At 34.2% G+C, this 14,123-nt stretch overlaps 1 protein-coding gene across 1 annotated transcript in view; it reads left to right on the forward strand.

Annotated features, from left to right (window-relative positions):
• The window catches only part of LOC149806251 (vitamin K-dependent gamma-carboxylase-like), a 152,899-nt gene that overhangs the window by 33,748 nt on the left and 105,028 nt on the right, over window positions 1-14,123 (forward strand). Inside the window, exons 5-7 of the mRNA XM_089935497.1 lie at window positions 4,598-4,704; window positions 6,454-6,617; window positions 13,079-13,257. Of these exons, the coding sequence (XP_089791623.1) occupies window positions 4,598-4,704; window positions 6,454-6,617; window positions 13,079-13,257 (450 nt within the window). The remainder of the gene's footprint in view (window positions 1-4,597; window positions 4,705-6,453; window positions 6,618-13,078; window positions 13,258-14,123) is intronic.

The following is a 14,123-nucleotide window of genomic DNA, read 5'->3' on the forward strand; positions in this document are numbered from 1 at the left end:
GTAAAATCTTTGAAAAAGTTTTTTGCCTTCCCCTGTCTGTCCAATCTCATCAAGGATCATAAGGAATTTTCCAGCAAGTTAGAAATAGGAATCAAACAGTTTAAGTCTCCTGTGTACCACTCTGTGTACAGTCAATGTGCTTTGGAAAGATTTTTATCAAACTTTTAAGTCTTCTGCGTACCACTCTGTGTTGAGTCAATGTGCTTTGGAAAGATTTCATCAAACTTTTAAGTCTTCTGCATACCACTCTGTGTATAGTCAATGTGCTTTGGAAAGATTTCATCAGACTTTTAAGTTTTCTGTGTACAGTCAATATGCTTTGGAAAGATTTCATCAAATTTTTAAGTCTTCTGCGTACCACTCGGTGTACAGTCAATATGCTTTGGAAAGATTTCATCAAACTTTTAAGCCTTCTGCATACCACTCTGTGTACAGTCAGTATGCTTTGGAAAGATTTCATCAAACTTTTAAGTTTTCTGTGTACCTCTCTGTGTACAGTCAATATGCTTTGGAAAGATTTCATCAAATTTTTAAGTCTTCTGTGTACCACTCTGTGTAGAGTCAATGTGCTTTGGAAACATTTCATCAAACTTGTAAGAATATGATTATATTCTGACTGTACCTCCAACCAATTTCAGTAACAGTAATCTTTAATGTGATAAAAAGTGCACAGAACTTAGTCAATTCATTCATTTATAATTCTAAACAGAATGTGACCAGAGTGGTCTTAACACTGCCATCCTCATGCTTAACAAACTTTCCATACTAACACAGTGCCGTGTTTTGTACACTATGGGCAAGTTGATTTCCTCAGACAACATTGTGACGTAGTTCATCTTATTTTGTAATTGCCAGATAGTTCCATAAATCACCATAATATTGAGAGTTTAAAGTTATATCATTTGCACACATGTACATAATTACACCGCTTGTTAAATCCATGTGAAAAACAATTTGTAATTGTCATTCTTTTCCTTTGCTTGATTCAACATTGTAAATATCAGAAACAGACAATATAGTATTTTCCTTCTACGTACATACATGTGTAGTCATGCATACACCCCTATGCTGAAAATGGACTTGTCCAGGAACTGGAAATGACTGGTGAACAAGTCATTTTTTACACTGAAAACTTCCATTTGGAATTAAGCACGCAGACAATAACGGAGTTAGGGTCCCACCTGGGCATAATCAGGATTGAAATTATTAATCTGTAAATGAATTGACTAAGTTCTGTGAATCTTTTATTTGATTTGTGCTTTTCATTTTTTATATCGGTAGGAGGGTACAAACAAACTATAGGTCATATTGTTTTGACACAGAATAAGATTGGGATGAGTGTGTTCATTTATTGTTGCTTGCTGTTAGGGAATCAGTTCAAGAGCCATTAGGTTTTAGTCCTTTTGAACTTGCTTTTGGATGTAACTGTCTATTGACCTTTGAAGTTATTAAAAGAGAACGTATTTCATCTGAAGAGTCAGAAATTAATCTTGTTGATTTCAAATTCAGATTGTCAAAGGGGCCGTCCATTTAGTATGTATGCATGGAGGGGGAGAGGGGTAACCAAATTGCATACGCTTGCATATAGGGGGTCTACTGATAATGTTTGTATGCATAGGAAAGGGGGGGGGGGGCGGGTGAAACCTTGATAATAATTTGTGTAATATGTAATCTGTTCAACTGGGTTCAGTCAGCATTTGAATTTTAGTGGATACTAGACAAACTTTTTAAAGTTATGCAGCTTATTTCTTTGATGCAGCCAGACATTCAGTGTCAGTGGACTATCTGTTTTATTAAACACATTAATATTATTAATCCTTTATCGGTTCTGCATGGATTAAATATAATCCATTCTATAGAATTCGGGGGGTGGGGGGGTGTCAAGGTAGGTAAGTGGGGGGTGTAAATAAAAGTTTGCATGTGTACAGGAGGGGAGGAGTCAAGCTTTGCCAGATTTTTGCATACATACTAAATAAATGGACCCAAATGATTGTGAAGTAGCAAAAACTAATGTTCAGTCTATACCGATAAGAATGAAATTAAGTTAATAACAGATATACATAGAATAGGAGTTTTCTGTCAGGTGATAAAGTTCTGACTCTATTACCCATACCTCAAAATCCTCTAAAGGCTTAGCATTTTGGTCCCTTATACCATTGAAAAGAAAGTGAATGACATTATGAACACTCCTGGGAAACATAAAGAACAATGCCAAATGAAAAAGTATGTTGATAGTGGTAGCTCTGTAAATTATTCAATCAAATCAGAAAGGTGGTTTGAAGAAAGAAATGTTATATTTGCTGGAGAATTAATAAGTAAAAATAACTGAGTTCACCATGTAATCTAGTCCGAAACCAGATAATAATTTCCAAATGGGTACTGATTAAAGAGAAGTAAACAATGTCACCAACATTGATTAATTTCCAGTACCCAGAATTGAAAATTGCATTGACTGAATTGGAAATGCAAAATATGTCACCAAGTTTGAAGGGATTCTGGCAAATTCCACTCACGCAAAGAGCAATGGAAATTTCAGCATTCATAACTTTAGATGGACTTTACCAATATAAAGTTATGTCCTTTGGGATGAAAGGTTCCCCTTGTACTTTCCAACGTTTGATGAACATGATAATATCTGGTATAGGTAATTGTTACACTTACATTGATGATGTCATAATCTACAACACCACCTGGAAAGACCACTTGGAAACTACCCAGATGTTCTTTGACTCTGAGATGCAAATTTGAGAATTTGAGTCAAATTGACTTTGCTGTGCTTCTGTTACATGTTTAGGACATGTTGTGGGACACAGTCAAGTTAAACCTATAGAAGTTAAGGTTAAAGTTATGTCTGAATTCCCTGTGCCTCCCCAGTAAGAAGCAACTGATGTGACTTTTGTGTATGCCTGGATATTTTTAGAAATTTCGCTCCAGTTTTATCATTAATTGCTTAATGCCTGAGCAATTTGCTGAGCAAGAAAACCAAGTTTCTTTAGTCTGACAATTGTCAGAAGGCTGTCATTAAATTAGAGGCCATACTGAAGAGTGTGCCAGTTCTTTCAGCTCTAATTTTAGTCAGTCATTTAAAATGTCAGTTGATGCAAGTGATGTAGGGATTCATGGATTATTAATACAGCAAGACAACAATGGTGTGGATCATCCAGTGTGCAATTTTTTAAGAAAACAAATTAAACAAGCACCAGAGAAATTATTTCATGATTGAGAAGGAATGCTTGACTTTGATATTGGCCTTGTAACACTTTGAAGTGTATGTTGGTTCAGCTCCTTTTCTGATTGTTGTATTCAGTGATCACAAACCTGTTATTTCATTAATAAAATGAAAAAACTAGAATAAAAATTTGCTAAGATGGAGTTTGGTGTTGCAAGCATACAACATTCATGTTAGGCACATCAAGGGAACAGAAATTTTAAAATTTCGACCAACATGAATTCTGTAAGCAAGTTAACCAAAATACTATGACAGCTTCCAATAAACTACCAATTTGCATTGATGGGAACCATGGTCAAGATAACATATGCAACATGTGGAAAAATCATTTTGAAGACTTACTCAATAGTGTTAAAAATGAATCGAAAAAGAAGTGTGTTCTTTCAGCATTGAATACCCCTTCTTGTCATATTGAAATAATCACACTCTCTGAAATCCAGCATACAATAGCAAGATGAAAAAAAAGGTAAATGCCCAGGATTAAAGTTTTTATATATGGAAAAATTTTAATTTTTAGATTTTTAACTTCATGTTCTTTTGATGATTTTATTTAATTGTATGTTTGTTCATAATTTTGTTCCAGATGATTTCAGAAAAGTTACAACTAAACTGGTACTGAAAAGTAAAATTGGCAACCTTAGGGACAAAAATAACTGTAGACCTATATAAATTTAGCTCTTGCAACAATTCTTTCAAAAATATTTGAATGCATCATACTACAAAGGTGTGAAGTCACAATCTCTGATAATCAGTTTGGTTTCAAAAAGCAACATAGTTTCATACTTAACATTGTTGTAGATTTGTCTGTATACTTGTACATAATATCATAATATATCTGTGAACGTTTATGTTTAAAATAATTTTATTTTTATCTATACTTTAATTTCGTTGTATGGAATATGAAGTCTGAAATACTTCCGATTAATTGGAATAATAGCTGTACTGAATTACTGTGAATTTATTTAAAGACTATTTGTCACAGGATTACCGTATTAAATTAATTTAGAGGCCTTTTTGGATTATATCATAGTGATTTTTCAGTACTGTTGGTACATCATTGCATTAATGACCACCCTTTGGAATACCTATGGAACTCGGATTTATCTATACTTTTAGAACTGATATAACATTTAGGACTTATGATTTAATTTGCCTTTCTGTAAGTTATTTTTAATTCTTTTACTTTTTATTTTAGGGAAATAAATTTTATTTTCAATTATACAAAATGTGTTGATCTTGATCTTTCTTCTTACTTATTTTAAGATCATAGAGACATTACACTTGATACTGAGTGACATTGTTCTGTTATTGCTACTGAGTGACATTGTTCTGTTATTTCCACTGATTGACATTGTATTATTATTGCAGATATTCATTGTGTACTTTATAGCTGGCCTGAAAAAACTGGATATGGACTGGGTGCAGGGATATTCTGTGTCAAGCATAGTGAAGCACTGGGTGTTTGATCCATTCAGGTAACCAATCTATCAGTCTGATAGCTGAGTAAAGCAGTCTACTTGGGCAAATTACCAGATTTGTATTAATCAGAACACCTTCTTCATTAAAATACAGTGAAAAAACCCACATTAATCAAAGTAATCAGCAAGTGTTATTAACCTCTGATATAAGCTTGGTGTTATCAAACAGTTATTTTTCTTCATTTTATAAACATTTTACATCATCCTTCCTGCTGATAGTGATTGTCCTTCTCAGCTGAGACAAGTCCTTGGTGATAACTGCTTGGCAAATCCTTGGTGATGACTGCTTGACAAGTCCATGGTGATGGCTGCTCTACAAGTCCTTGGTGATGACTGCTTGGTCTAGTGATAGATTCCCCCAGTGAAGTAATCCTACCTGAACAGCCAGTCATAGGATTGTCATGCCTATACAGACAGGCTTCTTTTTCATGACAGGCTCTTACCTGGCAACGCTTGTGTAGAAAGGACCTTTAAGTTTCAATCATAAAGAGAAGGCCCTCCTCCTTAAAGGCTTACAAGGAAAAGTGACAAGTCTCTAGGGACTGGTGCAGGATTAAGTACATCATCCATTTGAGTACCTTGATCCCACAATGTATTTTTTTTTAGGGAAAAATGTTTACCCCAGTTTCTATCTAAGCTACTGTTCCATGATCTCCACTTTTAAGCGTCATAGATGAGGGGATATCGATCATGATAATGAGCTATCAGACTTGCTGGCCAATTTTGGCTTGAATAGGCTCAAACCTTTCATCCAGTGTCCTAAAATACTCTTGTTTGACCAGTGTCCTAAAATAGACTCTTGTGTTTGACATGATTCCTTCATACCATTTCGATCCATTGACTAGAACCCTCATGCAGCTGCTGGCTTTTCAAACATGTTCTTGTATGTAAAGTGAGCTAGCTGCATGCTCTGTTGAATAATTCCATGGCCATAATGATGCAACCTGGTTTCATAGCTAAGAATAGATTGCCCTGTGGTTATTTACTCCTTCTTCTCAGTTTATATGTCAAGAGAACTGTTATGCAAGGCCTGGTTCATGATTTCAAACCTGACAATGTATCTTTCTTCTGGTGAAGGGTGTTAAAGAGGATAAACCCCTCAACTCCATGTGTCATGGCAGAAGTGGGTAATATACTTGACATATTTTAAGAGTCTCAAAAGATCAGATATTTCTTATGAAAATTACAGTTCATGAGATTAGACTGATCTTTGTGAGCCTTGCATTAGAATGCAGTGTTTCGATCTGAGACAAAAGAAGCCATTGGATAGCTTGTTCAGAGAAAGTAAATTTTAGTGTTGTAAATTTTGCTTTTACGAGAATACTTCCTAATGACTTTGCTATAAAAATGTACAAACACCCTCCCTGCAAATGTGAGCAACTTTGTTGATGTCTCGCTTAGCCTAAACTGTTAAGCATCTGGTTGCTGAGTAGCCACCTTGCAGTTTTAAGGGGAGGCAATGGTAAGAGTTCTATCCCTTTGTTGTATATTGTCTACTGCCAGGAAGAATGAAAATTTAATTTTTCTGAGAGGGCTGGATTGAAGAAGTAGTGGAGTTTGCTATCTAATGTTAATGTGATTAAGTATGTGTTTTTAGAGAAACCTAATTTAGTACACAATTTACTTTTAACCTAATGCAGAGTAGTTTGTTACTTACTTTATTTAGAGTAATGGAGATGTATAATCGTATCATGACTGTAAGTGTTTAGTCATAACAAGTCCTTTGCTTTGATTTTCTTTTGTTAGATTGATCATGTCTGATGAAGCCATAGATTTGTTCATCATTCACAATGGTGGACTGATAATTGATCTGTCTATGGGTTTTCTGCTTTTCTTTGACAAGACCAGGATGATTGCCTTCTTCTTTCTGTCCAGCTTCCATCTGATGAACTCACAGATATTTTCTATTGGTAAGATCAGTGATTATGATCTACATGTAAGTAAAATTTCACATGCCAGCCAATAGTTACACTACAGTGGTGTAAGTAAATATTGCCTGCCAACCAATAGTTACACTACAGTGGTGTAAGTAAAATATTGTATGCCAGCCAGTATTTATACTATCATGCTGTACGTAAAATATCACATGTCAGCCAATAGTTACACTACAGTGTTGCATTTAGGCTGCACAAATGCAGGATTCTCCCCATTCTGACAGCATCTCTCAGAAAACAAATTTAAAGGGGAAAGGTTGCACAAAAGAAATAAAATTCCCATGTTTTTATAATGGTGTAAGATAATTATAATAGGAATTTTGTAAATTCAAATAGTTCTGTCATTTGCATCAAAATACGCAACAATCCCTTGTGAAAATGTGACCAAAAAATTTCAGTGAAATTTCACTGAAAGCTTGGGTCAAAATATTATTGAGATTTCACTGAAATTTTTGATAAGATTAGACCGATCTCTATGATCCTTGCATTAGATTTTCACAAAAAATTGACCTTAACTTTCACTGAGATTTTGGTGAGATTTCACAAAAATATTTAGCAAAACTTTCACTGAAATTTTGGCAAGATCTCACTAAAATTTCAATGAAATCATAAAATATTTTTACTGGTTCTCCGTTTTTTTACAGACTGACCAATTGCATTCCCATAATTTTTCATTCAAGCCATTCTCATTTCCACACATTTTTCAAACCATTATTCAAACTTGTGTCCCGCTTGAAAATTCAGAAAGCATGCTCTTACTCATCAATTTCCATTAACACAAAGATTCTTTGGGAAAGTACAAACTTTTGACCAATCCAAAAGCTCTTTACAGTGATCATCTTTGAAATAATATACGGAATGAAAACTATTACAAGGGTCATTGAAGAATGGGAACTGAAATACCATTTTTTTAAATGGGACCTGAATATTAACCAATTTTTTAAAATGGGACCTGAAATAATGTTTTTTTTTTTAATAATAATAATTAAAACACTTTAATTAACAATATAAAATAAAAGGTCCATATCAGGGAGAACTGGATTCAGGTCATGAGAAACATGGAATTCTTTAAAGTGGAAAACAGAATTGTTGTCTGAGGGCAGTTAAATCCAATTCATTTAAGCAAAACAGAGGAACAATAAAAAGGAAAGATGTGGAAAGAAGTTATTGTTTCCAAAATGAACATTAAAATTAGAGCTATCAGAAATGGGAACTATAAGTTTTGCTGAAAATTGTTCAAAATGTACATCAAGCACACAATAAATTAAAATGTAATAAAGGTTCTTTTTTGTATCATAAAGTACTTTTTCTCAGTGATATTTTTTCATTGATATTTCAGTGATATTACAATGACAAAATCTCACTGATATTTTCCATAATTTTGGCAAAATCTCAAGTTCATCGAAATTTGGTGAAATACCATCAATTTTGGTGAAAAAAAGGACATTTAAGTGTATTTCACTGTAATTTCACTGAGATTTCACTAAAATTTCAGTCACATTTTCACTTCAGGTGTCCTTTCTGTAAGCCAGTTCCTTTCAGTACATTTTATAATGAGAATTTGGATTCGTCAGAAATCAGCCAATGTACATGAATATGTAATTATACCTGTGTGAAATTAGTACCATATGGCCTGGTAGATACCATTCCAATGGCCTGGTAGATATCATCATTGAAATTAGTACCATATGGCCTGGTAGATACCATTCTTATTGCCTGGTAGATATCATCATTGAAATTAGTACCATATGGCCTGGTAGATACCATTTTTAGCAATTATCAAGTGTTGTAATTTGTTAACTGATTTTTTCCAGCAGAGCAATGAGATTTCTTTCCAATGGAGCACTGAGAATGGGGAGGAAATAAATGCCCTCCAGATGGTTTTAGTGTAAATGCAGTCTTGAAATAATCTAATTGAAATGGAAATTATTAATTTGGGAGGGAAAGATGCAGCTGAAAGAGTCAACATGAGATAATGTTCATGTTACTAAGGAACTAAGGGTGATTGCGAAGGCAACAAATACTTAGCAGCGTGGCCATCAAAACTCTTCGATTTTGTGGAAGCTGTCAGACTTAGGAGAAGGAGGCAGAGGCATGAAATTTGGGGAAGCTGTTGGAGAGAGAAAAGAAAAAAGACCTTTTACCCAGAACTTTCATTTAATTGGTAAATTAGGAAAATTAGTAGCAATTTTATTATTAAGACCCCCTCCCAAGTAATCTCCCACCCATCAGGGGAGGGGGTATGAGGAGGAGTTCCATATTTCTTGTAAATTCCTGAATGCAACACAATATGCTGACTTTGAAGATAAGCAAGAGAATCAAAGTGAGAAAGACAAAAAGTGATCTTTATTATTCATGTTAATCTTTGAATAATACTTTCATGTAAATTTTGTATAAATCTAGTCTCATTCAGTTTTCAACTCACTTTACCATGTCAGCTTAATATACAAGCCACCATCAGTTATTAACTATCCTGTATGAAGTAGAAGAGACCTGTTATAATACTAACCCTGGAATCGACATCTGCATGGATAAAGTAAATACTTACACACAAGCAAACTCCATGTCAACCTTCTTGCTAAGTCCCAGGCAGCCGTTTGGAGTGGGTTTCAAAGCAAAGTACCTCCTGGGATGGAGCTAAAGTAACTGATGTTTGTAAATGCATATAATTATTGTTGTTGGATAGGAGCGACTGACATTTGTAAATGCATATTATTCTTGTTGCTGATTTGGAGTTTTTCAGCAGTATCAGCAATACATAGGTTATTTAATGCTATGGCAATTGGAGTCAAGTCCTAATGACATACCATAGTAGCTGAGTCATGCTGATCTGATGGCAGAATTTGAACCCACATCCTTTTAGTTTCAAGTCAGGCAATTGGAGTCAAGTCCTTATGACATACCATAGTAGCTGAGTCATGCTGATCTGATGGCAGAATTTGAACCGACATCCTTTTAGTTTCAAGTCCAGCATGACAACCTCTCATTCAGGACTACTGTAATGCTATCTGGGGAAACACTTCTGACCTGAATATTTACAAATTATTCCACTTACAAAAAGAGCTTGCAGACTCATCCTAGATAATGCTGAAAATACACCAAATGCAATGAATGATATTAAAATGCTAACAGTAAGTAAATTAATATTCTTGAGAAAGGCTAGACTTATGCACATTAAGTTTCAAACAATATGACCCCATTACATCTCAATGAACTATTTCATGCTAGAAAACAAGGCAACACTCCCAATTTAAGATCAATTTCTGTTAACCACTTTTCCATCCCAAAACCAAGTAAGAACTCTTTTAAGAAACGTTTTCAGTATTCAGGATCACTAATTTAGAATAGAATTCCAATGGAAATTAGAGAAAGTACAAATATAAATGCATTTAATTATAATCTAATTCTAATGAAAAGTGGAACCTGTTCAATTTGACAAATATGTTACAACTTAAAGTATAATTCACAAACATTCCACTTTGTTGTCTCACTACTATTGTACTGTATTTATTTAAGTGGAGCATGTTCATTTAAATTTTATGTTTATTTTGTCCATATATAAATGTTGCTTATTATCAGTGCTTTTATATGTGTGTTTGTGTCTGTGTGAGACTATGTTCATGTACTCTGAATCAAAATATGCATATAATAGAGGGCCACTACGAGGATTTGTTCCATGCATCTAATGGTGTCACCCTTTTTAAACAGTCATTATTATTATTGTTGTTGTGCCTTTGTACGTAGATATAATTTTGCATTGAACTCAAGCTTTTACATTTTGTATACAATCCATTATTCCCAGATTCATGAAGCTTGATGAAGAGAATTTAATGAATTCTAAGCCTTAGCAACAAAAGTGGTTAGTGTGACCCATATTTCATGCATCTTGGACTTTTGGTTACTTTTGTGCTAGATTCATTAAAAATACTGATAACTGTATACATCTGTATTAGTACCACAACTATACAAAAATGGTCACTGTGATTTACATTTAACAGTTTACTGGATCAAGTTTTCACCTTTTGACTTTTGATCACACAGGTTTTTTGCATGCTATATGTATGCCATGCTATGTATGCCGTGCTATATGTATGTCATGCTGTATGTATGTCATGCTGTATGTATGCCATGCTATATGATGCTGTATATATGCCATGCTATATGTATGACATGCTATATGTATGACATGCTATATATATGCCATGCTATATGTATGACATGCTATATGTATGACATGCTATATGTATGACATGATATATGTATGACATGCTATATGTATGACATGCTATATATATGCCATGCTATATGTATGCCATGCTATATGATGCTGTATATGTGCTATGCTATATGTATGACTTGCTATATGTATGACATGCTATATGTATGACTTGCTATATGTATGACATACTATATGTATGCTATATGTATGTCATGCTGTATGTATGCCATGCTATATGATGCTGTATATATGCCATTCTATATGTATGACATGCTATATGTATGACATGCTATATATATGACATGCTATATGTATGACATGCTATATGTATGACATGCTATATGTATGCCATGCTATATGTATGACATGCTATATGATGCTGTATATACGCTATGCTATATGTATGACTTGCTATATGTATGACATACTATATGTATGCTGTATGTATGCCATGCTATATGATGCTGTATGTATGCCATGCTATATGTATACCATGTTATATATATGCCATGCTATATGTATGACATGCTATATGTATGCTGTATGTATGCCATGCTGTATGTATGCCATGCTATATGATGCTGTATGTATGCCATGCTATACAGAACCTTGAAACGTGGAGTGGGGATGCATCTTTATGAGCAATAGTCTCTCATTTTCGATGTAGTTGTTTATAACCCATATTTTACGCTTCATTGACATGGTTTAAATTTTGTGTTTAATGTTAATTTAGAAAATTGACATTGATTTCTATCTCTTTTAATACAGTTTCTCATGGGAAAAAATGTCAGCATGACCAGTGTTTCATCTTTGCTGGCTATGGTTACGTTTTTTGCATCCTTCCTACCATCAAGAAACTGATAGCATGCATCTTGATAGCTACACCTCATAGCTAATAAAGGTTATGTCATCTTGATAGCTACACCTCATAGCTAATAGAGGTTCTGTCATCTTGATAGCCTCACCCTCATAGCTAATAGAGGTTCTGTCATTTTGATAGCTACACCTCATAGCTAATAGAGGTTGTCATTTTAATAGCTACACCTCATAGCTTATAGAGGTTCTGTCATCTTGATAGCCTCACCCACATAGCTAATATAGGTTATGTTATCTTGATAGCTACACCCTCATAGCTAATAGAGGTTCTGTAATTTGTTTTTGATAGCTACACCTCATAGCTAATAGAGGTTATGTCATCTTGATAGCTACACCCTCATAGCTAATGGAGGTTTTGTCATCTTACATTTCATGCTTCAGTGACATTGTTAAAATACAAGTTCTGTTAAAATATAAGTTCCTTAATGGGTGCTGCTTATATTTAAATTGTGAAACTTGATAATTGGATACATATCCGTTAGTGCTACACTCTTTCAAGCAAGGTCACTGTGACCTGCATTTTATGCTTTACTAACATAGGTTCAGAATCTGTGTTCAAAGCTCATGATCTCATATTTGTTTCCATGCTGTATGCATCCTAGCCAACAAAGATGACCCTTTCTGACCACTGCAGTTGGAAGTAGGGGTTTATTCTGTGGTTAACTGTCCATATTAAAAACTACATGATGTATTGTGTCAGGTCCCCCTCAGCATGCTAATTGTTCATTGCACATGTAAATGATTACAGGAATGAGAGAAGTGCCCTAATACATTATGTATGTGTATAGATATGTATATGTGTGTGTAGTTTCATGGCATGTCAGCACAATACTGGCCATATAATGATTAAAAGTTTAGTTTTGAAAATGTAACAAAAAAAAATTATGGGTCACTGGCAAGATCAGTATAGTCTAAATTTATTTTTATTTACATTGGCAGCTGGAGACTACTGAATTATTTTTTTCTTGTTGATTATTGTTTAGACTACCGATGTCTTTATATAATTTTTTCCTTCTTGTTGATTATTGTTTTGACTACTGATATCTAGATAGAATTTATTTTTTCTTGTTGATTATTTAGACTATTGAAATCTTTATAGAATGTATTTTTTTCTTGTTCATTATTGTTTAGACTACTGATATATTTATATAATTTGTTTTTTTTTCTTGTTGATTATTGTTTAGACTATTAAAATCTTTAAAGAATTTTTTTTCCCTTGTTGATTATTCAGCCACTTTTGAACAGGTCTGGAGAGAATTCTGGATTAAACACATTTCAGATTTATGATGCAGATCTGTCCTTTATCAACATATGTTGTAATTTAAAAATATTCTCTTGGCAGGTATGTTTCCTTGGATGATGTTAGCCACCATGCCACTGTTCTGCAGCAATGACTGGCCCATAAAATTCCTCCAAAAGCTGTCCACATGTTTGAAGTTTTTGACCCCGTCAAACCATGATCTGCAGACCAATGACCACTGTCTGTATTCCAAGGAAGACATCAAACCTGAGATGAGTGGGGTAAGTGTCACTGGGTAAGGCTGAAGTTTCTGACCCAACTGGGCCATCAGCTGCAGACCAGTTTCACTCTGTATTCTGAGAACATGAAGCCTGAGAACAATGGGGAAAGCCAAATGTTTCTGACCTCACTGAATGATTTGATCAGATTGTTCCATTTGCTCAACCTTATCATTGAGAAAAGGTTTATTTCTACAATATTTTGCAGAAGTAGACCTTTTGGGATTCTAATAATTTATTTTCATTTCATTCAATGTTATCGTAAATTTTGTGATTGTCAATTTTTTTTTTGACCCTCCCACCAATTTGTTTGCACAGAATTATAAGTTGATTTTGTTTGTGTTGATGGCATGCAGTAGAACATAGCAATAATCTTGTGATTGTGTTGATGATTGTGTAGAAATATTAGCAACAACTGTATATCCAGTGATTGTGTTGATGGCTGTGTAGAAAAATTAGCAACAACTATATATCCAGTGTTTGGATTGATGGCTGTGTAGAAATATTAGCAACAACTGTATATCCAGTGTTAGGGCTGATGGCTGTGTAGAAATATTAGCAACAACTATATATCCAGTGTTTGGATTGATGTCTGTGTAGAAATATTAGCAACAACTGTATATCCAGTGTTAGGGCTGATGGCTGTGTAGAAATATTAGCAACAACTATATATCCAGTGTTTGGGCTGATGGCTGTGTAGAAAAATTAGCAACAACTATATATCCAGTGTTTGGATTGATGGCTGTGTAGAAATGTTAGCAACAACTGTATATCCAGTGTTAGGGCTGATGGCTGTGTAGAAATATTAGCAACAACTATATATCCAGTGTTTGGGCTGATGGCTGTGTAGAAAAATTAGCAACAACTGT

This window comes from Sinohyriopsis cumingii, chromosome 2 (assembly GCF_028554795.1).
Source record: "Sinohyriopsis cumingii isolate HCF-2022 chromosome 2, ASM2855479v2, whole genome shotgun sequence".
Lineage (NCBI taxonomy): Eukaryota > Metazoa > Mollusca > Bivalvia > Unionida > Unionidae > Sinohyriopsis > Sinohyriopsis cumingii.